The 27249-nt window shown below is 56.0% G+C and overlaps 4 protein-coding genes across 4 annotated transcripts; all 4 read left to right on the forward strand.

Moving 5' to 3' along the window:
* Window positions 1–2427: 2427 nt before the first annotated feature.
* Window positions 2428–4676, forward strand: LOC136306085 (acrosin-like). Its single transcript, XM_066209432.1, has 5 exons — window positions 2428–2498; window positions 2757–2990; window positions 3305–3570; window positions 3841–3986; window positions 4488–4676. The coding sequence occupies exons 1-5, from the start codon at window positions 2428–2430 to the stop codon at window positions 4674–4676; spliced, it is 906 nt and encodes a 301-aa protein (XP_066065529.1).
* Window positions 4677–9306: 4630 nt separating this feature from the next.
* On the forward strand, window positions 9307–11555 carry LOC136306081 (acrosin-like). Its single transcript, XM_066209428.1, has 5 exons — window positions 9307–9377; window positions 9636–9869; window positions 10184–10449; window positions 10720–10865; window positions 11367–11555. Exons 1-5 carry the CDS (start codon window positions 9307–9309, stop codon window positions 11553–11555), a joined length of 906 nt encoding a protein of 301 aa, XP_066065525.1.
* Window positions 11556–16185: 4630 nt separating this feature from the next.
* LOC136306082 (acrosin-like) lies at window positions 16186–18438 on the forward strand. The gene is made up of 5 exons (XM_066209429.1): window positions 16186–16256; window positions 16515–16748; window positions 17063–17328; window positions 17599–17744; window positions 18250–18438. Exons 1-5 carry the CDS (start codon window positions 16186–16188, stop codon window positions 18436–18438), a joined length of 906 nt encoding a protein of 301 aa, XP_066065526.1.
* A 4630-nt stretch (window positions 18439–23068) lies between these two features.
* Window positions 23069–25320, forward strand: LOC136306083 (acrosin-like). The gene is made up of 5 exons (XM_066209430.1): window positions 23069–23139; window positions 23398–23631; window positions 23946–24211; window positions 24482–24627; window positions 25132–25320. The coding sequence occupies exons 1-5, from the start codon at window positions 23069–23071 to the stop codon at window positions 25318–25320; spliced, it is 906 nt and encodes a 301-aa protein (XP_066065527.1).
* Window positions 25321–27249: the final 1929 nt, after the last annotated feature.

Raw genomic sequence — 27249 nt, forward strand, 5'->3', positions numbered from 1 at the left:
TCCAGGCAAACGGAGTCCTGTCTCACGGCATGTGGCATTCTTCCCTTTGTGTTAATCAAGATGGGCCGTGCTGAGAACAATCATGCCACATCTGTACTTGGCCCCGCCACCCTGGCATAAGATTCTTCAAATCTTTGCTGAAGCAAATTTCAGGGGCTGCCTGCTCACTAAAGACACCGAGTCCAAGAGTGTCACTCAGGGTTGGGGCTGGTCATTACCCTGCCCAGAGGGGAGACAAGCTTAGAGCTGCCCAATCATCCTGGCACGACCTTGTTGTGCAAAATTCTGCTGCCCATAAGAGTTTCTCCCAGTTCTCTACAACTTTGGCCACAGACATGTCCTCACCTAAAACAGGGATATTTCCCATCACATCAGACACCTGGATGCATGTGAAACCCTCTTCTGCATGCCAAGAAGGGATTTCCACCCCCTTCTGTGTGTGCTCTAGCACCCATTTTGCGGCACGAGGGACGCAAGGTTCTCCCTGTGCCTGTCTGCAAAAGCCTTCAAGCAGAGACTCGAGCCCCTCTACCTCACAACTTACGGGGGCCTCCACAACTCCTCCGTGGCCACCTTACACTGATCGTGCTGCGCGCACCTTCTTCACCCGCTACCCATGACTTCACCAAATCTGCAGCAAATGCCGCCACAAGAGAGAGGCTCAATTCCATGCTTATAATTTACACAGACTCTGCGCATGGAATTAGAACACTCCTCCCATGGCTCCTTCCTGCTCTAAAGATCCCAGGTGAACTCAGCAGTACCTGCTGTGACAGGACGGAGGCTCCAGCAGGACTGTCCTTCGGTCCCCATCTGGGCTGCCAAAATGCTGAGGGATCTCCCCTGTGTGACCATTCCAGAGGCACAGGTGACTGCAACAAGCTGATGGGTGACCCGTTTGATTCCCTCCCCACACCGCTCTCAGCCAGTCAGAGCGGGGTATCCGTACCCATTCAACCTCAGGGCTCTTTGCCCCAGCAGACTCACAGATGTCACATTCCATAAAGAGCCACCGGCTCCTGCTGCAGCACTCAGGGTCCGTTCAAATCCCTGGCCTGTGCCACAGCACCCTGTGCCCTCTGCCATGCAAAGGGTGGCAGTCTCTGGTCCCAGACTCCCACCAGCCAGAGCTCAATCTGCAGCTGGCACTGCAGCCGCACAACCAGCTCCCTGCCCCAAATGGATTCCTCAGCAGCTGCTGGCCTCAGAGACTGCGCAGCCTCATCCTGCAAGAAGAGGGGCCTAAAGAAAGCAGCAGAGAGCAGCCCTTCTTACAGGGGCAGGTCCTCAAAGGACAAGGGCAATGGCTTTACAGTGACAGAGGGTGGCTTCATACGAGATATTGGGAAGAAATTCTTGACTGTGAGGCTGCACGGATACTGGCATGGGGTTGCCCAGAGCAGCTGTGGATGCCTGTTTTTCATGTAGGCAAGGTCAGCACAGAAGACGCAGACACCAACTTCAGGAATAAATGTCATTTACTGCAATTCAAAACCGCAACCAATGGGAAAAGGATAAGCTAAGCAATGCACCTAATCATTACTATAAAAGACTGCCTACAGTGATGAAGAAAGACACATCACAAGTTACCCTAATCCTTGAGCATCATGCAGGTCTGCCCATCAAGTGGGGGAAGCCAGTGGCAGTCACAGTGAAGGACTGGAGAACCGCTCCCAGCCAACTGGGAAATCCCGCAGGTGCCTTCCCCTACAGGCAAGGAGGTTTCTGACTGGGCTGTGAGAGAGGCCCACCTTTATACTGTTGAATAAACAAGCTACCATAACATCTAGTGCAGGGGCATCTGGTTTTTTTTCTCCTCTTGGGATGCTCCCAAGGCCTTGGAGGACTCCAGGAGGAACCAAGGAAGTTGTCTGTGATCCTACATCCCAAAAGAAGGCCAGATGTGGCCTTGTCCAGTTTCTGATTAGGGAAAGGCAAATCCACGTTTTGCCGAGGAGCGGATCTCGATAACATTTGGTTGGCAGGTTCACGCAGAGGCCAACTTTTGATCAAGAGCTCTTGTTCCTGCCTCAGTCAGGTCCTGTTGATGAAGACTTAGTACTTCAGTGTCCCATCCTCCCTCAGATTGTTCAACGGCAGCTTCTGAGCCAGGCTCAGAAGAGCAAACTTCTCCAGTACAAACTATCCATCCCTACCAATGGCAGGAAGTCAGAGCTATGTGATTTCCAAGCTCCCTTCCACCCCAAACCATTCCATGGCTGATGGATTCAGTGTTGCCCCTCCCCCAGTGGTCCCCGGTTGCACAGGCCCCCACAGCGCCCCAAACACGGAACCCAGCCCTCAGTGACATCAGCCCCGGGGCCGAGGGCACCACGGGCAGCGCGGCTGCTGCCGGGCACTGCGGCTGTGGCTGTGCTGCTGCACGGAGCCCTCAGTGCTTGCAGCTGACACGTGCCTCTGGCAGCCATGAATTGGCTCGGCCTCCTCGTCCTGCTGACCGTGGCCGGGCTGGCCCACGGCATACCGTACCCCTGCGGGTAAGTGGCCCCAGGCCCTGGGAGGGAGCCATGGCAACACTTGGGGCCTTCCCTGGAGGGGACCCGCCTGGCCCCCATGGCTGGCCCACAGCCTCCCACCCACCACGGGGAAGCCTCAGTTCCTTGGACAGACAAACATCCCGTGGGCTTCCCTGGCCTGCTGTGCCCGCAAACCCTTGTGGGGAGGGCAGAGGGCTGAGCTTCAGCCTGAGCCACAGCAGGCCACGCAGCAGCGTGGAAATGACTTTCTGCTTGCAGAGGTTCCTGCGGCCTCCGCGCTCCGCAACCCGACTACAGCTCCACGACTTATTCCACCGGCAACGAAGCTTACGACTACGGCATGACGCGCGTTGTGGGTGGAGTAGGCGCTCTGGAAGCATCCTGGCCCTGGATCGTCAGCATCCAACATCTAGGCCTGGGCCATTGGTGTGGAGGGTCTCTCATCACTGCCGATTGGGTCCTCACAGCGGCCCACTGCTTCGACAAGTTAGAGTAAGGCAGACTAGGGAATGGGGACACCCTCGCTACACCAGCAGGTGCCCTGTCAGCAGCACCACCTGCTACTCCCATCCCCTTTCCTCTCAGGCAGCCCAGCCGCCACAGTGCTCAGGAGAAGCCTGGGCTTGTGCCAAGGCTTCCTAGCAGCCTCCAGCTCGACATTCCCCCAGCCCAATGTGTGCGAGGGCACTCGCACCTGCCAGAGCACTGCGCCCTCTCTGCCTTGCCAAGCAGAGGAGAGGCAGCCGCTGGGCTGCTGTGGTACGTGGCCCTGCTCCCTCTCAGCCCTCTCTCCGTCTTCTTTCCAGTGACATCAGCATGCTGTATGTGGTGCTTGGAGCTACCGAGTTCACTCAGCGGGGCCCTGGGGCTGTAGTTCGCAACGTGAAGCAGGTGGTGGTTCACCCCTACTACAGGCGTGCCGACTTCAGCTACGACATTGCCCTGCTGCAACTGGACGGTTCTGTCCAGTGCAGCGCCTACATCCAGCTGGCCTGTCTGGCTGACCCCGCCCTAGAAGTCTCAAAGCTTGACAACTGCTGGATCGCTGGCTGGGGTTCCACCACTGCAAGAGGTGAGTTCCAGGAGTGAAACCTGAGCCAGCTAAGTGCACTGGGGAGAGGGTTTGGGCTTCCTCACAGCAGAGACCGAAGCCAGGCTGAAGGACGTACCCCGGTGCAGAGGTGGGCCTGGCCTGCTCCCCAAAGGCAGGAAGCAGGGACACCATGCCCCAGTGCCTCTGCAGAGGGAAAGCCGTGCCCAAGGGACAGGGATTCCTCCCCTCAGACAGGCAAGGAGAACTGACACGGGGATGCTGAGGGCTTATTGCTTTCTCTGCTCCCAGCTCAAGGTTCAAGTGGTCGCCTGCAGGAGGCCAAGGTCCAGCTCATCAATTCCCAGCTCTGCAACAGCACAGCCTGGTATGCAGGGCAAGTCCACCCCTACAACTTGTGCGCTGGTTACCCACAGGGCACCATCGACACCTGCCAGGTATGAATGTGTCACGAGCCTCTCAGCCCCCAGCAGCACCAGCAGCCCTGGCAGCACTGCCCAAACACCGCCCAGGGTCTGCTTTGCCCCGGCCAGTTCGCCCGGTCACCCTCCCAGCCCCAGCTCCCCCCCCCCCCCCGCCCCCAGCTGCTGGGGGGGCTTCCTACACCCTCCCCATCCACTCCTACTTGCCCAGTGCCCCCCTTGTGCCAGAAAGCCCATACAGCCCAGCTGGTGGTCTTGGCAGCGCAGAGATCCTGGTGCCAAACATCCATCCTCTGCACATCCAGGACTCCTGCCTTGTGCAGAGAGGACAGAGAGAGCCCTACCCTCCAGGACCCCAAGCCATTCACAGCCAGGGCTCTGGAGGCTCCAGCCTCTGAGGAAAGCCTTCCTCTGCCTGGAATACAGTTCTGGCAGGGGCTGTGAGAGAAGAGGAGACAGCCCCAGTGCTGGCAGGGGCCACTCAACGCCACCTTAATCCTCTCTGCTCTATTGCAGGGTGACAGTGGTGGTCCTCTCATGTGCAAGGACAACACCGCTGAGTACTGGTGGGTTGTCGGCTTAACCAGCTGGGGAGAAGGCTGCGCCAGACCAAAGCGGCCTGGAATCTACACCTCCACTCGGCACTTCTATCACTGGATTGACTACAACATCCGTGCGTTCCACACAGCTGAAAGGGCTTCCTGAGCAGCAGGACAGGCAGGATCCAGGGCAGGCTGCAGTGCACCGCGACCATCTCCTGCTGGGGCAATGCCTGCTGATCCAAAGGCAGCCTCAGTGCCAAAACCCTGCTCTGCCCCGCCCCCATTTCTCTCCTGTGTGCAGGCAAACACTGGAGTTGATCTAACTGTTGAAATAAAGTTCCCATTGTTCACAGGGAGCCGTCTTTTCAGTGTCATTCCAATTCCTGGGAAGGGCAACAAGTGCCACATTCGGCACCTGCAGAATGAGCCTGAGGCACGAAGGGACAGAGTGGCTCCAAAGAGCACCAGTGTGCCTGGTCAGAGAGCAGAGGGCTCTGAGCCACCATGGGCTGGAGGAAGCCGGTACGCCAAGCCCAGGAAGGGGATAGGACAAAAGCAGACACCTTGGGGACAGTGCTCAAATGCCCATGGGCTGATGATTTAGGGCCCGGTGTAAGCTTGGGCAAAGAGAAGAGACCAGAGACAGTCCCAAGCATGACAAGGGAAACTCCTGCCTCCTGAGTGGACTGCCAGTGATGGCTGGGAAGGCTGACGTGAAACAGAGATTGGACAGAGATAAAAAAATAAAGTAGGTATTTCTTGAAAGGCCTCCAGAATCCACCTTGGCCAGGACAGGAGCCTGATCGGGGCTATCCACAAAGTTGGACAAATAATGGCCACAAAATGGCTGACGGGTCACAAGATCTTACGTTTTTATAGGTTTTGGTCCATTTGCATATTGGGGTTTAATTGTCCAATTACAGCTTCAGCTGGTGGGGTCTCATCCTTCTTGTTTTCTCTCTTCAGTCCGCTGTTGTTTATGCTGTTGGCCTGAAAGTTGCCCTCGGTCCTCAGCAGGAAAAGGATTTGTTTGTCTGCTTCCTCTATAAAAAGAGCCTACTGGCACTTAATGCGAGGCTCAGAACTACACCCCGAAGCAGCACAGAACCTAAAAATACGAAAGCTAAAGCTCAAGGCATCACCAGTGCCCTAAGGCAGAGCCAGAGTTCACAGGGAGTAAAGGGGGACTGATGTGCTAGGCGGTCACACTTCACAGATATTCAAAGGAAGAGCTGGGCTCATTCTGGGGAGAGGAACCTGGCAGAAACAGCAGGAGAGCACACCAGGAATGCCCTGGAAGGCCAAAGTGAGTGGGCCAACAGCAGCTGCAACAGCAAGGCTGCTCACAGGCAGGGAGGGCCAAGCCTGGGAGCCATGGGAAAAAGATCCCTGGGCGTGGCTCCATATTTGGGAGGAGACAAAAGGCAGAGACAGGGAGGAGTCAAGGAAGATGAGGCTGCTGTGTAAGTCTGGCAAACGGAGAGAAGGAGCAGTCAAAGATCCAGCTGCACAGACACAAACTGCAGCTTGCTGTGCTTCTTTGTCTGAGTGCTGCACATAAGCACCACAGGATGGGCAAGAACCTTCTTATCTCGACTCACTAATTAACAAATCCTCTACAAACGGTTCAAATTTGCCCCAGAATTTAGACTCTTTTCAGTCAAACCTCAATATTTGGGGTGCTGGGACGGGCAAAGAAAAAATGATGGCATAATGCCATGGGGAAGACTTGTTGAAGGCAGTTGCTGTCTGTTCCAGGTGAAGGCAAGCGAACATTGACTTTCTAAATATAATGGAATGTTGCGGTGCGAAAATTATTACTGTGCAATTTTATGCAGAATGGTTTGTTCCAGATTAGCCCGTGTTCTAACCCCTTTGGTTTTTCCCTAGTTGTGGCTCCTGCCCATCTCCCTGCAACCCTGCCCAGACTCCGGTGGGGGGCTGGGGTGATTGGCAGAGCCTCTGACTTCCCCGCCCTGTATTATGTATCAGATGCCCTGTGTGCTGTCTTTTTGTCTTGGTAACTCCCACCCCACATGGTATTGGTCCTGGGCTAATCCCTGCCCCTTTCCACACCCCTGGTACTTAAGGTCAAGGAGAGCCCAGAGAAGTCATTTTTCACCTGGCCAGCTGGCAGCAATAGACCCATCTTGTCACCCACGTGAGAGTCTGCCTTTCTTCCACACCGAAGCCACACTTCTGCCTGAGGGCCAGGGCTCACACAGCAAGAAGGTACCGGAGTTGTACCCATTAATGCGTGTTCGGGACCGAGCTAGCCGTCGCAGCTCTGAACGCCCGCATTAATGGAAGGCTTCAAAATGCCTTGGGCTAGGTGTCACTCCGTCCGCTTCTGGACATTCTTCTTGGGTTCCAGGCAAACGGAGTCCTGTCTCACGGCATGTGGCATTCTTCCCTTTGTGTTAATCAAGATGGGCCGTGCTGAGAACAATCATGCCACATCTGTACTTGGCCCCGCCACCCTGGCATAAGATTCTTCAAATCTTTGCTGAAGCAAATTTCAGGGGCTGCCTGCTCACTAAAGACACCGAGTCCAAGAGTGTCACTCAGGGTTGGGGCTGGTCATTACCCTGCCCAGAGGGGAGACAAGCTTAGAGCTGCCCAATCATCCTGGCACGACCTTGTTGTGCAAAATTCTGCTGCCCATAAGAGTTTCTCCCAGTTCTCTACAACTTTGGCCACAGACATGTCCTCACCTAAAACAGGGATATTTCCCATCACATCAGACACCTGGATGCATGTGAAACCCTCTTCTGCATGCCAAGAAGGGATTTCCACCCCCTTCTGTGTGTGCTCTAGCACCCATTTTGCGGCACGAGGGACGCAAGGTTCTCCCTGTGCCTGTCTGCAAAAGCCTTCAAGCAGAGACTCGAGCCCCTCTACCTCACAACTTACGGGGGCCTCCACAACTCCTCCGTGGCCACCTTACACTGATCGTGCTGCGCGCACCTTCTTCACCCGCTACCCATGACTTCACCAAATCTGCAGCAAATGCCGCCACAAGAGAGAGGCTCAATTCCATGCTTATAATTTACACAGACTCTGCGCATGGAATTAGAACACTCCTCCCATGGCTCCTTCCTGCTCTAAAGATCCCAGGTGAACTCAGCAGTACCTGCTGTGACAGGACGGAGGCTCCAGCAGGACTGTCCTTCGGTCCCATCTGGGCTGCCAAAATGCTGAGGGATCTCCCCTGTGTGACCATTCCAGAGGCACAGGTGACTGCAACAAGCTGATGGGTGACCCGTTTGATTCCCTCCCCACACCGCTCTCAGCCAGTCAGAGCGGGTATCCGTACCCATTCAACCTCAGGGCTCTTTGCCCCAGCAGACTCACAGATGTCACATTCCATAAAGAGCCACCGGCTCCTGCTGCAGCACTCAGGGTCCGTTCAAATCCCTGGCCTGTGCCACAGCACCCTGTGCCCTCTGCCATGCAAAGGGTGGCAGTCTCTGGTCCCAGACTCCCACCAGCCAGAGCTCAATCTGCAGCTGGCACTGCAGCCGCACAACCAGCTCCCTGCCCCAAATGGATTCCTCAGCAGCTGCTGGCCTCAGAGACTGCGCAGCCTCATCCTGCAAGAAGAGGGGCCTAAAGAAAGCAGCAGAGAGCAGCCCTTCTTACAGGGGCAGGTCCTCAAAGGACAAGGGCAATGGCTTTACAGTGACAGAGGGTGGCTTCATACGAGATATTGGGAAGAAATTCTTGACTGTGAGGCTGCACGGATACTGGCATGGGTTGCCCAGAGCAGCTGTGGATGCCTGTTTTTCATGTAGGCAAGGTCAGCACAGAAGACGCAGACACCAACTTCAGGAATAAATGTCATTTACTGCAATTCAAAACCGCAACCAATGGGAAAAGGATAAGCTAAGCAATGCACCTAATCATTACTATAAAAGACTGCCTACAGTGATGAAGAAAGACACATCACAAGTTACCCTAATCCTTGAGCATCATGCAGGTCTGCCCATCAAGTGGGGGAAGCCAGTGGCAGTCACAGTGAAGGACTGGAGAACCGCTCCCAGCCAACTGGGAAATCCCGCAGGTGCCTTCCCCTACAGGCAAGGAGGTTTCTGACTGGGCTGTGAGAGAGGCCCACCTTTATACTGTTGAATAAACAAGCTACCATAACATCTAGTGCAGGGGCATCTGGTTTTTTTTCTCCTCTTGGGATGCTCCCAAGGCCTTGGAGGACTCCAGGAGGAACCAAGGAAGTTGTCTGTGATCCTACATCCCAAAAGAAGGCCAGATGTGGCCTTGTCCAGTTTCTGATTAGGGAAAGGCAAATCCACGTTTTGCCGAGGAGCGGATCTCGATAACATTTGGTTGGCAGGTTCACGCAGAGGCCAACTTTTGATCAAGAGCTCTTGTTCCTGCCTCAGTCAGGTCCTGTTGATGAAGACTTAGTACTTCAGTGTCCCATCCTCCCTCAGATTGTTCAACGGCAGCTTCTGAGCCAGGCTCAGAAGAGCAAACTTCTCCAGTACAAACTATCCATCCCTACCAATGGCAGGAAGTCAGAGCTATGTGATTTCCAAGCTCCCTTCCACCCCAAACCATTCCATGGCTGATGGATTCAGTGTTGCCCCTCCCCCAGTGGTCCCCGGTTGCACAGGCCCCCACAGCGCCCCAAACACGGAACCCAGCCCTCAGTGACATCAGCCCCGGGGCCGAGGGCACCACGGGCAGCGCGGCTGCTGCCGGGCACTGCGGCTGTGGCTGTGCTGCTGCACGGAGCCCTCAGTGCTTGCAGCTGACACGTGCCTCTGGCAGCCATGAATTGGCTCGGCCTCCTCGTCCTGCTGACCGTGGCCGGGCTGGCCCACGGCATACCGTACCCCTGCGGGTAAGTGGCCCCAGGCCCTGGGAGGGAGCCATGGCAACACTTGGGGCCTTCCCTGGAGGGGACCCGCCTGGCCCCCATGGCTGGCCCACAGCCTCCCACCCACCACGGGGAAGCCTCAGTTCCTTGGACAGACAAACATCCCGTGGGCTTCCCTGGCCTGCTGTGCCCGCAAACCCTTGTGGGGAGGGCAGAGGGCTGAGCTTCAGCCTGAGCCACAGCAGGCCACGCAGCAGCGTGGAAATGACTTTCTGCTTGCAGAGGTTCCTGCGGCCTCCGCGCTCCGCAACCCGACTACAGCTCCACGACTTATTCCACCGGCAACGAAGCTTACGACTACGGCATGACGCGCGTTGTGGGTGGAGTAGGCGCTCTGGAAGCATCCTGGCCCTGGATCGTCAGCATCCAACATCTAGGCCTGGGCCATTGGTGTGGAGGGTCTCTCATCACTGCCGATTGGGTCCTCACAGCGGCCCACTGCTTCGACAAGTTAGAGTAAGGCAGACTAGGGAATGGGGACACCCTCGCTACACCAGCAGGTGCCCTGTCAGCAGCACCACCTGCTACTCCCATCCCCTTTCCTCTCAGGCAGCCCAGCCGCCACAGTGCTCAGGAGAAGCCTGGGCTTGTGCCAAGGCTTCCTAGCAGCCTCCAGCTCGACATTCCCCCAGCCCAATGTGTGCGAGGGCACTCGCACCTGCCAGAGCACTGCGCCCTCTCTGCCTTGCCAAGCAGAGGAGAGGCAGCCGCTGGGCTGCTGTGGTACGTGGCCCTGCTCCCTCTCAGCCCTCTCTCCGTCTTCTTTCCAGTGACATCAGCATGCTGTATGTGGTGCTTGGAGCTACCGAGTTCACTCAGCGGGGCCCTGGGGCTGTAGTTCGCAACGTGAAGCAGGTGGTGGTTCACCCCTACTACAGGCGTGCCGACTTCAGCTACGACATTGCCCTGCTGCAACTGGACGGTTCTGTCCAGTGCAGCGCCTACATCCAGCTGGCCTGTCTGGCTGACCCCGCCCTAGAAGTCTCAAAGCTTGACAACTGCTGGATCGCTGGCTGGGGTTCCACCACTGCAAGAGGTGAGTTCCAGGAGTGAAACCTGAGCCAGCTAAGTGCACTGGGGAGAGGGTTTGGGCTTCCTCACAGCAGAGACCGAAGCCAGGCTGAAGGACGTACCCCGGTGCAGAGGTGGGCCTGGCCTGCTCCCCAAAGGCAGGAAGCAGGGACACCATGCCCCAGTGCCTCTGCAGAGGGAAAGCCGTGCCCAAGGGACAGGGATTCCTCCCCTCAGACAGGCAAGGAGAACTGACACGGGGATGCTGAGGGCTTATTGCTTTCTCTGCTCCCAGCTCAAGGTTCAAGTGGTCGCCTGCAGGAGGCCAAGGTCCAGCTCATCAATTCCCAGCTCTGCAACAGCACAGCCTGGTATGCAGGGCAAGTCCACCCCTACAACTTGTGCGCTGGTTACCCACAGGGCACCATCGACACCTGCCAGGTATGAATGTGTCACGAGCCTCTCAGCCCCCAGCAGCACCAGCAGCCCTGGCAGCACTGCCCAAACACCGCCCAGGGTCTGCTTTGCCCCGGCCAGTTCGCCCGGTCACCCTCCCAGCCCCAGCTCCCCCCCCCCCCCCGCCCCCAGCTGCTGGGGGGGCTTCCTACACCCTCCCCATCCACTCCTACTTGCCCAGTGCCCCCCTTGTGCCAGAAAGCCCATACAGCCCAGCTGGTGGTCTTGGCAGCGCAGAGATCCTGGTGCCAAACATCCATCCTCTGCACATCCAGGACTCCTGCCTTGTGCAGAGAGGACAGAGAGAGCCCTACCCTCCAGGACCCCAAGCCATTCACAGCCAGGGCTCTGGAGGCTCCAGCCTCTGAGGAAAGCCTTCCTCTGCCTGGAATACAGTTCTGGCAGGGGCTGTGAGAGAAGAGGAGACAGCCCCAGTGCTGGCAGGGGCCACTCAACGCCACCTTAATCCTCTCTGCTCTATTGCAGGGTGACAGTGGTGGTCCTCTCATGTGCAAGGACAACACCGCTGAGTACTGGTGGGTTGTCGGCTTAACCAGCTGGGGAGAAGGCTGCGCCAGACCAAAGCGGCCTGGAATCTACACCTCCACTCGGCACTTCTATCACTGGATTGACTACAACATCCGTGCGTTCCACACAGCTGAAAGGGCTTCCTGAGCAGCAGGACAGGCAGGATCCAGGGCAGGCTGCAGTGCACCGCGACCATCTCCTGCTGGGGCAATGCCTGCTGATCCAAAGGCAGCCTCAGTGCCAAAACCCTGCTCTGCCCCGCCCCCATTTCTCTCCTGTGTGCAGGCAAACACTGGAGTTGATCTAACTGTTGAAATAAAGTTCCCATTGTTCACAGGGAGCCGTCTTTTCAGTGTCATTCCAATTCCTGGGAAGGGCAACAAGTGCCACATTCGGCACCTGCAGAATGAGCCTGAGGCACGAAGGGACAGAGTGGCTCCAAAGAGCACCAGTGTGCCTGGTCAGAGAGCAGAGGGCTCTGAGCCACCATGGGCTGGAGGAAGCCGGTACGCCAAGCCCAGGAAGGGGATAGGACAAAAGCAGACACCTTGGGGACAGTGCTCAAATGCCCATGGGCTGATGATTTAGGGCCCGGTGTAAGCTTGGGCAAAGAGAAGAGACCAGAGACAGTCCCAAGCATGACAAGGGAAACTCCTGCCTCCTGAGTGGACTGCCAGTGATGGCTGGGAAGGCTGACGTGAAGCAGAGATTGGACAGAGATAAAAAAATAAAGTAGGTATTTCTTGAAAGGCCTCCAGAATCCACCTTGGCCAGGACAGGAGCCTGATCGGGGCTATCCACAAAGTTGGACAAATAATGGCCACAAAATGGCTGACGGGTCACAAGATCTTACGTTTTTATAGGTTTTGGTCCATTTGCATATTGGGGTTTAATTGTCCAATTACAGCTTCAGCTGGTGGGGTCTCATCCTTCTTGTTTTCTCTCTTCAGTCCGCTGTTGTTTATGCTGTTGGCCTGAAAGTTGCCCTCGGTCCTCAGCAGGAAAAGGATTTGTTTGTCTGCTTCCTCTATAAAAAGAGCCTACTGGCACTTAATGCGAGGCTCAGAACTACACCCCGAAGCAGCACAGAACCTAAAAATACGAAAGCTAAAGCTCAAGGCATCACCAGTGCCCTAAGGCAGAGCCAGAGTTCACAGGGAGTAAAGGGGGACTGATGTGCTAGGCGGTCACACTTCACAGATATTCAAAGGAAGAGCTGGGCTCATTCTGGGGAGAGGAACCTGGCAGAAACAGCAGGAGAGCACACCAGGAATGCCCTGGAAGGCCAAAGTGAGTGGGCCAACAGCAGCTGCAACAGCAAGGCTGCTCACAGGCAGGGAGGGCCAAGCCTGGGAGCCATGGGAAAAAGATCCCTGGGCGTGGCTCCATATTTGGGAGGAGACAAAAGGCAGAGACAGGGAGGAGTCAAGGAAGATGAGGCTGCTGTGTAAGTCTGGCAAACGGAGAGAAGGAGCAGTCAAAGATCCAGCTGCACAGACACAAACTGCAGCTTGCTGTGCTTCTTTGTCTGAGTGCTGCACATAAGCACCACAGGATGGGCAAGAACCTTCTTATCTCGACTCACTAATTAACAAATCCTCTACAAACGGTTCAAATTTGCCCCAGAATTTAGACTCTTTTCAGTCAAACCTCAATATTTGGGGTGCTGGGACGGGCAAAGAAAAAATGATGGCATAATGCCATGGGGAAGACTTGTTGAAGGCAGTTGCTGTCTGTTCCAGGTGAAGGCAAGCGAACATTGACTTTCTAAATATAATGGAATGTTGCGGTGCGAAAATTATTACTGTGCAATTTTATGCAGAATGGTTTGTTCCAGATTAGCCCGTGTTCTAACCCCTTTGGTTTTTCCCTAGTTGTGGCTCCTGCCCATCTCCCTGCAACCCTGCCCAGACTCCGGTGGGGGGCTGGGGTGATTGGCAGAGCCTCTGACTTCCCCGCCCTGTATTATGTATCAGATGCCCTGTGTGCTGTCTTTTTGTCTTGGTAACTCCCACCCCACATGGTATTGGTCCTGGGCTAATCCCTGCCCCTTTCCACACCCCTGGTACTTAAGGTCAAGGAGAGCCCAGAGAAGTCATTTTTCACCTGGCCAGCTGGCAGCAATAGACCCATCTTGTCACCCACGTGAGAGTCTGCCTTTCTTCCACACCGAAGCCACACTTCTGCCTGAGGGCCAGGGCTCACACAGCAAGAAGGTACCGGAGTTGTACCCATTAATGCGTGTTCGGGACCGAGCTAGCCGTCGCAGCTCTGAACGCCCGCATTAATGGAAGGCTTCAAAATGCCTTGGGCTAGGTGTCACTCCGTCCGCTTCTGGACATTCTTCTTGGGTTCCAGGCAAACGGAGTCCTGTCTCACGGCATGTGGCATTCTTCCCTTTGTGTTAATCAAGATGGGCCGTGCTGAGAACAATCATGCCACATCTGTACTTGGCCCCGCCACCCTGGCATAAGATTCTTCAAATCTTTGCTGAAGCAAATTTCAGGGGCTGCCTGCTCACTAAAGACACCGAGTCCAAGAGTGTCACTCAGGGTTGGGGCTGGTCATTACCCTGCCCAGAGGGGAGACAAGCTTAGAGCTGCCCAATCATCCTGGCACGACCTTGTTGTGCAAAATTCTGCTGCCCATAAGAGTTTCTCCCAGTTCTCTACAACTTTGGCCACAGACATGTCCTCACCTAAAACAGGGATATTTCCCATCACATCAGACACCTGGATGCATGTGAAACCCTCTTCTGCATGCCAAGAAGGGATTTCCACCCCCTTCTGTGTGTGCTCTAGCACCCATTTTGCGGCACGAGGGACGCAAGGTTCTCCCTGTGCCTGTCTGCAAAAGCCTTCAAGCAGAGACTCGAGCCCCTCTACCTCACAACTTACGGGGGCCTCCACAACTCCTCCGTGGCCACCTTACACTGATCGTGCTGCGCGCACCTTCTTCACCCGCTACCCATGACTTCACCAAATCTGCAGCAAATGCCGCCACAAGAGAGAGGCTCAATTCCATGCTTATAATTTACACAGACTCTGCGCATGGAATTAGAACACTCCTCCCATGGCTCCTTCCTGCTCTAAAGATCCCAGGTGAACTCAGCAGTACCTGCTGTGACAGGACGGAGGCTCCAGCAGGACTGTCCTTCGGTCCCATCTGGGCTGCCAAAATGCTGAGGGATCTCCCCTGTGTGACCATTCCAGAGGCACAGGTGACTGCAACAAGCTGATGGGTGACCCGTTTGATTCCCTCCCCACACCGCTCTCAGCCAGTCAGAGCGGGTATCCGTACCCATTCAACCTCAGGGCTCTTTGCCCCAGCAGACTCACAGATGTCACATTCCATAAAGAGCCACCGGCTCCTGCTGCAGCACTCAGGGTCCGTTCAAATCCCTGGCCTGTGCCACAGCACCCTGTGCCCTCTGCCATGCAAAGGGTGGCAGTCTCTGGTCCCAGACTCCCACCAGCCAGAGCTCAATCTGCAGCTGGCACTGCAGCCGCACAACCAGCTCCCTGCCCCAAATGGATTCCTCAGCAGCTGCTGGCCTCAGAGACTGCGCAGCCTCATCCTGCAAGAAGAGGGGCCTAAAGAAAGCAGCAGAGAGCAGCCCTTCTTACAGGGGCAGGTCCTCAAAGGACAAGGGCAATGGCTTTACAGTGACAGAGGGTGGCTTCATACGAGATATTGGGAAGAAATTCTTGACTGTGAGGCTGCACGGATACTGGCATGGGTTGCCCAGAGCAGCTGTGGATGCCTGTTTTTCATGTAGGCAAGGTCAGCACAGAAGACGCAGACACCAACTTCAGGAATAAATGTCATTTACTGCAATTCAAAACCGCAACCAATGGGAAAAGGATAAGCTAAGCAATGCACCTAATCATTACTATAAAAGACTGCCTACAGTGATGAAGAAAGACACATCACAAGTTACCCTAATCCTTGACCATCATGCAGGTCTGCCCATCAAGTGGGGGAAGCCAGTGGCAGTCACAGTGAAGGACTGGAGAACCGCTCCCAGCCAACTGGGAAATCCCGCAGGTGCCTTCCCCTACAGGCAAGGAGGTTTCTGACTGGGCTGTGAGAGAGGCCCACCTTTATACTGTTGAATAAACAAGCTACCATAACATCTAGTGCAGGGGCATCTGGTTTTTTTTCTCCTCTTGGGATGCTCCCAAGGCCTTGGAGGACTCCAGGAGGAACCAAGGAAGTTGTCTGTGATCCTACATCCCAAAAGAAGGCCAGATGTGGCCTTGTCCAGTTTCTGATTAGGGAAAGGCAAATCCACGTTTTGCCGAGGAGCGGATCTCGATAACATTTGGTTGGCAGGTTCACGCAGAGGCCAACTTTTGATCAAGAGCTCTTGTTCCTGCCTCAGTCAGGTCCTGTTGATGAAGACTTAGTACTTCAGTGTCCCATCCTCCCTCAGATTGTTCAACGGCAGCTTCTGAGCCAGGCTCAGAAGAGCAAACTTCTCCAGTACAAACTATCCATCCCTACCAATGGCAGGAAGTCAGAGCTATGTGATTTCCAAGCTCCCTTCCACCCCAAACCATTCCATGGCTGATGGATTCAGTGTTGCCCCTCCCCCAGTGGGCCCCGGTTGCACAGGCCCCCACAGCGCCCCAAACACGGAACCCAGCCCTCAGTGACATCAGCCCCGGGGCCGAGGGCACCACGGGCAGCGCGGCTGCTGCCGGGCACTGCGGCTGTGGCTGTGCTGCTGCACGGAGCCCTCAGTGCTTGCAGCTGACACGTGCCTCTGGCAGCCATGAATTGGCTCGGCCTCCTCGTCCTGCTGACCGTGGCCGGGCTGGCCCACGGCATACCGTACCCCTGCGGGTAAGTGGCCCCAGGCCCTGGGAGGGAGCCATGGCAACACTTGGGGCCTTCCCTGGAGGGGACCCGCCTGGCCCCCATGGCTGGCCCACAGCCTCCCACCCACCACGGGGAAGCCTCAGTTCCTTGGACAGACAAACATCCCGTGGGCTTCCCTGGCCTGCTGTGCCCGCAAACCCTTGTGGGGAGGGCAGAGGGCTGAGCTTCAGCCTGAGCCACAGCAGGCCACGCAGCAGCGTGGAAATGACTTTCTGCTTGCAGAGGTTCCTGCGGCCTCCGCGCTCCGCAACCCGACTACAGCTCCACGACTTATTCCACCGGCAACGAAGCTTACGACTACGGCATGACGCGCGTTGTGGGTGGAGTAGGCGCTCTGGAAGCATCCTGGCCCTGGATCGTCAGCATCCAACATCTAGGCCTGGGCCATTGGTGTGGAGGGTCTCTCATCACTGCCGATTGGGTCCTCACAGCGGCCCACTGCTTCGACAAGTTAGAGTAAGGCAGACTAGGGAATGGGGACACCCTCGCTACACCAGCAGGTGCCCTGTCAGCAGCACCACCTGCTACTCCCATCCCCTTTCCTCTCAGGCAGCCCAGCCGCCACAGTGCTCAGGAGAAGCCTGGGCTTGTGCCAAGGCTTCCTAGCAGCCTCCAGCTCGACATTCCCCCAGCCCAATGTGTGCGAGGGCACTCGCACCTGCCAGAGCACTGCGCCCTCTCTGCCTTGCCAAGCAGAGGAGAGGCAGCCGCTGGGCTGCTGTGGTACGTGGCCCTGCTCCCTCTCAGCCCTCTCTCCGTCTTCTTTCCAGTGACATCAGCATGCTGTATGTGGTGCTTGGAGCTACCGAGTTCACTCAGCGGGGCCCTGGGGCTGTAGTTCGCAACGTGAAGCAGGTGGTGGTTCACCCCTACTACAGGCGTGCCGACTTCAGCTACGACATTGCCCTGCTGCAACTGGACGGTTCTGTCCAGTGCAGCGCCTACATCCAGCTGGCCTGTCTGGCTGACCCCGCCCTAGAAGTCTCAAAGCTCGACAACTGCTGGATCGCTGGCTGGGGTTCCACCACTGCAAGAGGTGAGTTCCAGGAGTGAAACCTGAGTCAGCTAAGTGCACTGGGGAGAGGGTTTGGGCTTCCTCACAGCAGAGACCGAAGCCAGGCTGAAGGACGTACCCCGGTGCAGAGGTGGGCCTGGCCTGCTCCCCAAAGGCAGGAAGCAGGGACACCATGCCCCAGTGCCTCTGCAGAGGGAAAGCCGTGCCCAAGGGACAGGGATTCCTCCCCTCAGACAGGCAAGGAGAACTGACACGGGGATGCTGAGGGCTTATTGCTTTCTCTGCTCCCAGCTCAAGGTTCAAGTGGTCGCCTGCAGGAGGCCAAGGTCCAGCTCATCAATTCCCAGCTCTGCAACAGCACAGCCTGGTATGCAGGGCAAGTCCACCCCTACAACTTGTGCGCTGGTTACCCACAGGGCACCATCGACACCTGCCAGGTATGAATGTGTCACGAGCCTCTCAGCCCCCAGCAGCACCAGCAGCCCTGGCAGCACTGCCCAAACACCGCCCAGGGTCTGCTTTGCCCCGGCCAGTTCGCCCGGTCACCCTCCCAGCCCCAGCTCCCCCCCCCCCCCCCCCCGCCCCCAGCTGCTGGGGGGGCTTCCTACACCCTCCCCATCCACTCCTACTTGCCCAGTGCCCCCCTTGTGCCAGAAAGCCCAGACAGCCCAGCTGGTGGTCTTGGCAGCACAGAGATCCTGGTGCCAAACATCCATCCTCTGCACATCCAGGACTCCTGCCTTGTGCAGAGAGGACAGAGAGAGCCCTACCCTCCAGGACCCCAAGCCATTCACAGCCAGGGCTCTGGAGGCTCCAGCCTCTGAGGAAAGCCTTCCTCTGCCTGGAATACAGTTCTGGCAGGGGCTGTGAGAGAAGAGGAGACAGCCCCAGTGCTGGCAGGGGCCACTCAACACCACCTTAATCCTCTCTGCTCTATTGCAGGGTGACAGTGGTGGTCCTCTCATGTGCAAGGACAACACCGCTGAGTACTGGTGGGTTGTCGGCTTAACCAGCTGGGGAGAAGGCTGCGCCAGACCAAAGCGGCCTGGAATCTACACCTCCACTCGGCACTTCTATCACTGGATTGACTACAACATCCGTGCGTTCCACACAGCTGAAAGGGCTTCCTGAGCAGCAGGACAGGCAGGATCCAGGGCAGGCTGCAGTGCACCGCGACCATCTCCTGCTGGGGCAATGCCTGCTGATCCAAAGGCAGCCTCAGTGCCAAAACCCTGCTCTGCCCCGCCCCCATTTCTCTCCTGTGTGCAGGCAAACACTGGAGTTGATCTAACTGTTGAAATAAAGTTCCCTTTGTTCACAGGGAGCCGTCTTTTCAGTGTCATTCCAATTCCTGGGAAGGGCAACAAGTGCCACATTCGGCACCTGCAGAATGAGCCTGAGGCACGAAGGGACAGAGTGGCTCCAAAGAGCACCAGTGTGCCTGGTCAGAGAGCAGAGGGCTCTGAGCCACCATGGGCTGGAGGAAGCCGGTACGCCAAGCCCAGGAAGGGGATAGGACAAAAGCAGACACCTTGGGGACAGTGCTCAAATGCCCATGGGCTGATGATTTAGGGCCCGGTGTAAGCTTGGGCAAAGAGAAGAGACCAGAGACAGTCCCAAGCATGACAAGGGAAACTCCTGCCTCCTGAGTGGACTGCCAGTGATGGCTGGGAAGGCTGACGTGAAGCAGAGATTGGACAGAGATAAAAAAATAAAGTAGGTATTTCTTGAAAGGCCTCCAGAATCCACCTTGGCCAGGACAGGAGCCTGATCGGGGCTATCCACAAAGTTGGACAAATAATGGCCACAAAATGGCTGACGGGTCACAAGATCTTACGTTTTTATAGGTTTTGGTCCATTTGCATATTGGGGTTTAATTGTCCAATTACAGCTTCAGCTGGTGGGGTCTCATCCTTCTTGTTTTCTCTCTTCAGTCCGCTGTTGTTTATGCTGTTGGCCTGAAAGTTGCCCTCGGTCCTCAGCAGGAAAAGGATTTGTTTGTCTGCTTCCTCTATAAAAAGAGCCTACTGGCACTTAATGCGAGGCTCAGAACTACACCCCGAAGCAGCACAGAACCTAAAAATACGAAAGCTAAAGCTCAAGGCATCACCAGTGCCCTAAGGCAGAGCCAGAGTTCACAGGGAGTAAAGGGGGACTGATGTGCTAGGCGGTCACACTTCACAGATATTCAAAGGAAGAGCTGGGCTCATTCTGGGGAGAGGAACCTGGCAGAAACAGCAGGAGAGCACACCAGGAATGCCCTGGAAGGCCAAAGTGAGTGGGCCAACAGCAGCTGCAACAGCAAGGCTGCTCACAGGCAGGGAGGGCCAAGCCTGGGAGCCATGGGAAAAAGATCCCTGGGCGTGGCTCCATATTTGGGAGGAGACAAAAGGCAGAGACAGGGAGGAGTCAAGGAAGATGAGGCTGCTGTGTAAGTCTGGCAAACGGAGAGAAGGAGCAGTCAAAGATCCAGCTGCACAGACACAAACTGCAGCTTGCTGTGCTTCTTTGTCTGAGTGCTGCACATAAGCACCACAGGATGGGCAAGAACCTTCTTATCTCGACTCACTAATTAACAAATCCTCTACAAACGGTTCAAATTTGCCCCAGAATTTAGACTCTTTTCAGTCAAACCTCAATATTTGGGGTGCTGGGACGGGCAAAGAAAAAATGATGGCATAATGCCATGGGGAAGACTTGTTGAAGGCAGTTGCTGTCTGTTCCAGGTGAAGGCAAGCGAACATTGACTTTCTAAATATAATGGAATGTTGCGGTGCGAAAATTATTACTGTGCAATTTTATGCAGAATGGTTTGTTCCAGATTAGCCCGTGTTCTAACCCCTTTGGTTTTTCCCTAGTTGTGGCTCCTGCCCATCTCCCTGCAACCCTGCCCAGACTCCGGTGGGGGGCTGGGGTGATTGGCAGAGCCTCTGACTTCCCCGCCCTGTATTATGTATCAGATGCCCTGTGTGCTGTCTTTTTGTCTTGGTAACTCCCACCCCACATGGTATTGGTCCTGGGCTAATCCCTGCCCCTTTCCACACCCCTGGTACTTAAGGTCAAGGAGAGCCCAGAGAAGTCATTTTTCACCTGGCCAGCTGGCAGCAATAGACCCATCTTGTCACCCACGTGAGAGTCTGCCTTTCTTCCACACCGAAGCCACACTTCTGCCTGAGGGCCAGGGCTCACACAGCAAGAAGGTACCGGAGTTGTACCCATTAATGCGTGTTCGGGACCGAGCTAGCCGTCGCAGCTCTGAACGCCCGCATTAATGGAAGGCTTCAAAATGCCTTGGGCTAGGTGTCACTCCGTCCGCTTCTGGACATTCTTCTTGGGTTCCAGGCAAACGGAGTCCTGTCTCACGGCATGTGGCATTCTTCCCTTTGTGTTAATCAAGATGGGCCGTGCTGAGAACAATCATGCCACATCTGTACTTGGCCCCGCCACCCTGGCATAAGATTCTTCAAATCTTTGCTGAAGCAAATTTCAGGGGCTGCCTGCTCACTAAAGACACCGAGTCCAAGAGTGTCACTCAGGGTTGGGGCTGATCATTACCCTGCCCAGAGGGGAGACAAGCTTAGAGCTGCCCAATCATCCTGGCACGACCTTGTTGTGCAAAATTCTGCTGCCCATAAGAGTTTCTCCCAGTTCTCTACAACTTTGGCCACAGACATGTCCTCACCTAAAACAGGGATATTTCCCATCACATCAGACACCTGGATGCATGTGAAACCCTCTTCTGCATGCCAAGAAGGGATTTCCACCCCCTTCTGTGTGTGCTCTAGCACCCATTTTGCGGCACGAGGGACGCAAGGTTCTCCCTGTGCCTGTCTGCAAAAGCCTTCAAGCAGAGACTCGAGCCCCTCTACCTCACAACTTACGGGGGCCTCCACAACTCCTCCGTGGCCACCTTACACTGATCGTGCTGCGCGCACCTTCTTCACCCGCTACCCATGACTTCACCAAATCTGCAGCAAATGCCGCCACAAGAGAGAGGCTCAATTCCATGCTTATAATTTACACAGACTCTGCGCATGGAATTAGAACACTCCTCCCATGGCTCCTTCCTGCTCTAAAGATCCCAGGTGAACTCAGCAGTACCTGCTGTGACAGGACGGAGGCTCCAGCAGGACTGTCCTTCGGTCCCATCTGGGCTGCCAAAATGCTGAGGGATCTCCCCTGTGTGACCATTCCAGAGGCACAGGTGACTGCAACAAGCTGATGGGTGACCCGTTTGATTCCCTCCCCACACCGCTCTCAGCCAGTCAGAGCGGGTATCCGTACCCATTCAACCTCAGGGCTCTTTGCCCCAGCAGACTCACAGATGTCACATTCCATAAAGAGCCACCGGCTCCTGCTGCAGCACTCAGGGTCCGTTCAAATCCCTGGCCTGTGCCACAGCACCCTGTGCCCTCTGCCATGCAAAGGGTGGCAGTCTCTGGTCCCAGACTCCCACCAGCCAGAGCTCAATCTGCAGCTGGCACTGCAGCCGCACAACCAGCTCCCTGCCCCAAATGGATTCCTCAGCAGCTGCTGGCCTCAGAGACTGCGCAGCCTCATCCTGCAAGAAGAGGGGCCTAAAGAAAGCAGCAGAGAGCAGCCCTTCTTACAGGGGCAGGTCCTCAAAGGACAAGGGCAATGGCTTTACAGTGACAGAGGGTGGCTTCATACGAGATATTGGGAAGAAATTCTTGACTGTGAGGCTGCACGGATACTGGCATGGGTTGCCCAGAGCAGCTGTGGATGCCTGTTTTTCATGTAGGCAAGGTCAGCACAGAAGACGCAGACACCAACTTCAGGAATAAATGTCATTTACTGCAATTCAAAACCGCAACCAATGGGAAAAGGATAAGCTAAGCAATGCACCTAATCATTACTATAAAAGACTGCCTACAGTGATGAAGAAAGACACATCACAAGTTACCCTAATCCTTGAGCATCATGCAGGTCTGCCCATCAAGTGGGGGAAGCCAGTGGCAGTCACAGTGAAGGACTGGAGAACCGCTCCCAGCCAACTGGGAAATCCCGCAGGTGCCTTCCCCTACAGGCAAGGAGGTTTCTGACTGGGCTGTGAGAGAGGCCCACCTTTATACTGTTGAATAAACAAGCTACCATAACATCTAGTGCAGGGGCATCTGGTTTTTTTTCTCCTCTTGGGATGCTCCCAAGGCCTTGGAGGACTCCAGGAGGAACCAAGGAAGTTGTCTGTGATCCTACATCCCAAAAGAAGGCCAGATGTGGCCTTGTCCAGTTTCTGATTAGGGAAAGGCAAATCCACGTTTTGCCGAGGAGCGGATCTCAATAACATTTGGTTGGCAGGTTCACGCAGAGGCCAACTTTTGATCAAGAGCTCTTGTTCCTGCCTCAGTCAGGTCCTGTTGATGAAGACTTAGTACTTCAGTGTCCCATCCTCCCTCAGATTGTTCAACGGCAGCTTCTGAGCCAGGCTCAGAAGAGCAAACTTCTCCAGTACAAACTATCCATCCCTACCAATGGCAGGATATCAGAGCTATGTGATTTCCAAGCTCCCTTCCACCCCAAACCATTCCATGGCTGATGGATTCAGTGTTGCCCCTCCCCCAGTGGTCCCCGGTTGCACAGGCCCCCACAGCGCCCCAAACACGGAACCCAGCCCTCAGTGACATCAGCCCCGGGGCCGAGGGCACCACGGGCAGCGCGGCTGCTGCCGGGCACTGCGGCTGTGGCTGTGCTGCTGCACGGAGCCCTCAGTGCTTGCAGCTGACACGTGCCTCTGGCAGCCATGAATTGGCTCGGCCTCCTCGTCCTGCTGACCGTGGCCGGGCTGGCCCACGGCATACCGTACCCCTGCGGGTAAGTGGCCCCAGGCCCTGGGAGGGAGCCATGGCAACACTTGGGGCCTTCCCTGGAGGGGACCCGCCTGGCCCCCATGGCTGGCCCACAGCCTCCCACCCACCACGGGGAAGCCTCAGTTCCTTGGACAGACAAACATCCCGTGGGCTTCCCTGGCCTGCTGTGCCCGCAAACCCTTGTGGGGAGGGCAGAGGGCTGAGCTTCAGCCTGAGCCACAGCAGGCCACGCAGCAGCGTGGAAATGACTTTCTGCTTGCAGAGGTTCCTGCGGCCTCCGCGCTCCGCAACCCGACTACAGCTCCACGACTTATTCCACCGGCAACGAAGCTTACGACTACGGCATGACGCGCGTTGTGGGTGGAGTAGGCGCTCTGGAAGCATCCTGGCCCTGGATCGTCAGCATCCAACATCTAGGCCTGGGCCATTGGTGTGGAGGGTCTCTCATCACTGCCGATTGGGTCCTCACAGCGGCCCACTGCTTCGACAAGTTAGAGTAAGGCAGACTAGGGAATGGGGACACCCTCGCTACACCAGCAGGTGCCCTGTCAGCAGCACCACCTGCTACTCCCATCCCCTTTCCTCTCAGGCAGCCCAGCCGCCACAGTGCTCAGGAGAAGCCTGGGCTTGTGCCAAGGCTTCCTAGCAGCCTCCAGCTCGACATTCCCCCAGCCCAATGTGTGCGAGGGCACTCGCACCTGCCAGAGCACTGCGCCCTCTCTGCCTTGCCAAGCAGAGGAGAGGCAGCCGCTGGGCTGCTGTGGTACGTGGCCCTGCTCCCTCTCAGCCCTCTCTCCGTCTTCTTTCCAGTGACATCAGCATGCTGTATGTGGTGCTTGGAGCTACCGAGTTCACTCAGCGGGGCCCTGGGGCTGTAGTTCGCAACGTGAAGCAGGTGGTGGTTCACCCCTACTACAGGCGTGCCGACTTCAGCTACGACATTGCCCTGCTGCAACTGGACGGTTCTGTCCAGTGCAGCGCCTACATCCAGCTGGCCTGTCTGGCTGACCCCGCCCTAGAAGTCTCAAAGCTCGACAACTGCTGGATCGCTGGCTGGGGTTCCACCACTGCAAGAGGTGAGTTCCAGGAGTGAAACCTGAGTCAGCTAAGTGCACTGGGGAGAGGGTTTGGGCTTCCTCACAGCAGAGACCGAAGCCAGGCTGAAGGACGTACCCCGGTGCAGAGGTGGGCCTGGCCTGCTCCCCAAAGGCAGGAAGCAGGGACACCATGCCCCAGTGCCTCTGCAGAGGGAAAGCCGTGCCCAAGGGACAGGGATTCCTCCCCTCAGACAGGCAAGGAGAACTGACACGGGGATGCTGAGGGCTTATTGCTTTCTCTGCTCCCAGCTCAAGGTTCAAGTGGTCGCCTGCAGGAGGCCAAGGTCCAGCTCATCAATTCCCAGCTCTGCAACAGCACAGCCTGGTATGCAGGGCAAGTCCACCCCTACAACTTGTGCGCTGGTTACCCACAGGGCACCATCGACACCTGCCAGGTATGAATGTGTCACGAGCCTCTCAGCCCCCAGCAGCACCAGCAGCCCTGGCAGCACTGCCCAAACACCGCCCAGGGTCTGCTTTGCCCCGGCCAGTTCGCCCGGTCACCCTCCCAGCCCCAGCTCCCCCCCCCCCCCCCCCGCCCCCAGCTGCTGGGGGGGCTTCCTACACCCTCCCCATCCACTCCTACTTGCCCAGTGCCCCCCTTGTGCCAGAAAGCCCAGACAGCCCAGCTGGTGGTCTTGGCAGCACAGAGATCCTGGTGCCAAACATCCATCCTCTGCACATCCAGGACTCCTGCCTTGTGCAGAGAGGACAGAGAGAGCCCTACCCTCCAGGACCCCAAGCCATTCACAGCCAGGGCTCTGGAGGCTCCAGCCTCTGAGGAAAGCCTTCCTCTGCCTGGAATACAGTTCTGGCAGGGGCTGTGAGAGAAGAGGAGACAGCCCCAGTGCTGGCAGGGGCCACTCAACACCACCTTAATCCTCTCTGCTCTATTGCAGGGTGACAGTGGTGGTCCTCTCATGTGCAAGGACAACACCGCTGAGTACTGGTGGGTTGTCGGCTTAACCAGCTGGGGAGAAGGCTGCGCCAGACCAAAGCGGCCTGGAATCTACACCTCCACTCGGCACTTCTATCACTGGATTGACTACAACATCCGTGCGTTCCACACAGCTGAAAGGGCTTCCTGAGCAGCAGGACAGGCAGGATCCAGGGCAGGCTGCAGTGCACCGCGACCATCTCCTGCTGGGGCAATGCCTGCTGATCCAAAGGCAGCCTCAGTGCCAAAACCCTGCTCTGCCCCGCCCCCATTTCTCTCCTGTGTGCAGGCAAACACTGGAGTTGATCTAACTGTTGAAATAAAGTTCCCTTTGTTCACAGGGAGCCGTCTTTTCAGTGTCATTCCAATTCCTGGGAAGGGCAACAAGTGCCACATTCGGCACCTGCAGAATGAGCCTGAGGCACGAAGGGACAGAGTGGCTCCAAAGAGCACCAGTGTGCCTGGTCAGAGAGCAGAGGGCTCTGAGCCACCATGGGCTGGAGGAAGCCGGTACGCCAAGCCCAGGAAGGGGATAGGACAAAAGCAGACACCTTGGGGACAGTGCTCAAATGCCCATGGGCTGATGATTTAGGGCCCGGTGTAAGCTTGGGCAAAGAGAAGAGACCAGAGACAGTCCCAAGCATGACAAGGGAAACTCCTGCCTCCTGAGTGGACTGCCAGTGATGGCTGGGAAGGCTGACGTGAAGCAGAGATTGGACAGAGATAAAAAAATAAAGTAGGTATTTCTTGAAAGGCCTCCAGAATCCACCTTGGCCAGGACAGGAGCCTGATCGGGGCTATCCACAAAGTTGGACAAATAATGGCCACAAAATGGCTGACGGGTCACAAGATCTTACGTTTTTATAGGTTTTGGTCCATTTGCATATTGGGGTTTAATTGTCCAATTACAGCTTCAGCTGGTGGGGTCTCATCCTTCTTGTTTTCTCTCTTCAGTCCGCTGTTGTTTATGCTGTTGGCCTGAAAGTTGCCCTCGGTCCTCAGCAGGAAAAGGATTTGTTTGTCTGCTTCCTCTATAAAAAGAGCCTACTGGCACTTAATGCGAGGCTCAGAACTACACCCCGAAGCAGCACAGAACCTAAAAATACGAAAGCTAAAGCTCAAGGCATCACCAGTGCCCTAAGGCAGAGCCAGAGTTCACAGGGAGTAAAGGGGGACTGATGTGCTAGGCGGTCACACTTCACAGATATTCAAAGGAAGAGCTGGGCTCATTCTGGGGAGAGGAACCTGGCAGAAACAGCAGGAGAGCACACCAGGAATGCCCTGGAAGGCCAAAGTGAGTGGGCCAACAGCAGCTGCAACAGCAAGGCTGCTCACAGGCAGGGAGGGCCAAGCCTGGGAGCCATGGGAAAAAGATCCCTGGGCGTGGCTCCATATTTGGGAGGAGACAAAAGGCAGAGACAGGGAGGAGTCAAGGAAGATGAGGCTGCTGTGTAAGTCTGGCAAACGGAGAGAAGGAGCAGTCAAAGATCCAGCTGCACAGACACAAACTGCAGCTTGCTGTGCTTCTTTGTCTGAGTGCTGCACATAAGCACCACAGGATGGGCAAGAACCTTCTTATCTCGACTCACTAATTAACAAATCCTCTACAAACGGTTCAAATTTGCCCCAGAATTTAGACTCTTTTCAGTCAAACCTCAATATTTGGGGTGCTGGGACGGGCAAAGAAAAAATGATGGCATAATGCCATGGGGAAGACTTGTTGAAGGCAGTTGCTGTCTGTTCCAGGTGAAGGCAAGCGAACATTGACTTTCTAAATATAATGGAATGTTGCGGTGCGAAAATTATTACTGTGCAATTTTATGCAGAATGGTTTGTTCCAGATTAGCCCGTGTTCTAACCCCTTTGGTTTTTCCCTAGTTGTGGCTCCTGCCCATCTCCCTGCAACCCTGCCCAGACTCCGGTGGGGGGCTGGGGTGATTGGCAGAGCCTCTGACTTCCCCGCCCTGTATTATGTATCAGATGCCCTGTGTGCTGTCTTTTTGTCTTGGTAACTCCCACCCCACATGGTATTGGTCCTGGGCTAATCCCTGCCCCTTTCCACACCCCTGGTACTTAAGGT

This window comes from Chamaea fasciata, unplaced genomic scaffold (assembly GCF_029207755.1).
Source record: "Chamaea fasciata isolate MVZ Bird 193981 ecotype frontalis unplaced genomic scaffold, bChaFas1.0.hap1 SCAF_967, whole genome shotgun sequence".
NCBI lineage: Eukaryota > Metazoa > Chordata > Aves > Passeriformes > Sylviidae > Chamaea > Chamaea fasciata.

Excerpts from the sequence above, each read along its gene's own strand:
- LOC136306081 (XM_066209428.1), top strand. The coding sequence starts at position 9,307 with ATGAATTGGCTCGGCCTCCTCGTCCTGCTGACCGTGGCCGGGCTGGCC. Across the intron at positions 9,378-9,635 it reads GGCATACCGTACCCCTGCGG|AGGTTCCTGCGGCCTCCGCG; the intron begins GTAAGTGGCCCC and ends TTCTGCTTGCAG. Across the intron at positions 10,866-11,366 it reads GCACCATCGACACCTGCCAG|GGTGACAGTGGTGGTCCTCT; the intron begins GTATGAATGTGT and ends GCTCTATTGCAG.
- LOC136306085 (XM_066209432.1), top strand. The coding sequence starts at position 2,428 with ATGAATTGGCTCGGCCTCCTCGTCCTGCTGACCGTGGCCGGGCTGGCC. Across the intron at positions 2,499-2,756 it reads GGCATACCGTACCCCTGCGG|AGGTTCCTGCGGCCTCCGCG; the intron begins GTAAGTGGCCCC and ends TTCTGCTTGCAG. Across the intron at positions 2,991-3,304 it reads CACTGCTTCGACAAGTTAGA|TGACATCAGCATGCTGTATG; the intron begins GTAAGGCAGACT and ends TCTTCTTTCCAG.
- LOC136306083 (XM_066209430.1), top strand. The coding sequence starts at position 23,069 with ATGAATTGGCTCGGCCTCCTCGTCCTGCTGACCGTGGCCGGGCTGGCC. Across the intron at positions 23,140-23,397 it reads GGCATACCGTACCCCTGCGG|AGGTTCCTGCGGCCTCCGCG; the intron begins GTAAGTGGCCCC and ends TTCTGCTTGCAG. Across the intron at positions 24,628-25,131 it reads GCACCATCGACACCTGCCAG|GGTGACAGTGGTGGTCCTCT; the intron begins GTATGAATGTGT and ends GCTCTATTGCAG.
- LOC136306082 (XM_066209429.1), top strand. The coding sequence starts at position 16,186 with ATGAATTGGCTCGGCCTCCTCGTCCTGCTGACCGTGGCCGGGCTGGCC. Across the intron at positions 16,257-16,514 it reads GGCATACCGTACCCCTGCGG|AGGTTCCTGCGGCCTCCGCG; the intron begins GTAAGTGGCCCC and ends TTCTGCTTGCAG. Across the intron at positions 17,745-18,249 it reads GCACCATCGACACCTGCCAG|GGTGACAGTGGTGGTCCTCT; the intron begins GTATGAATGTGT and ends GCTCTATTGCAG.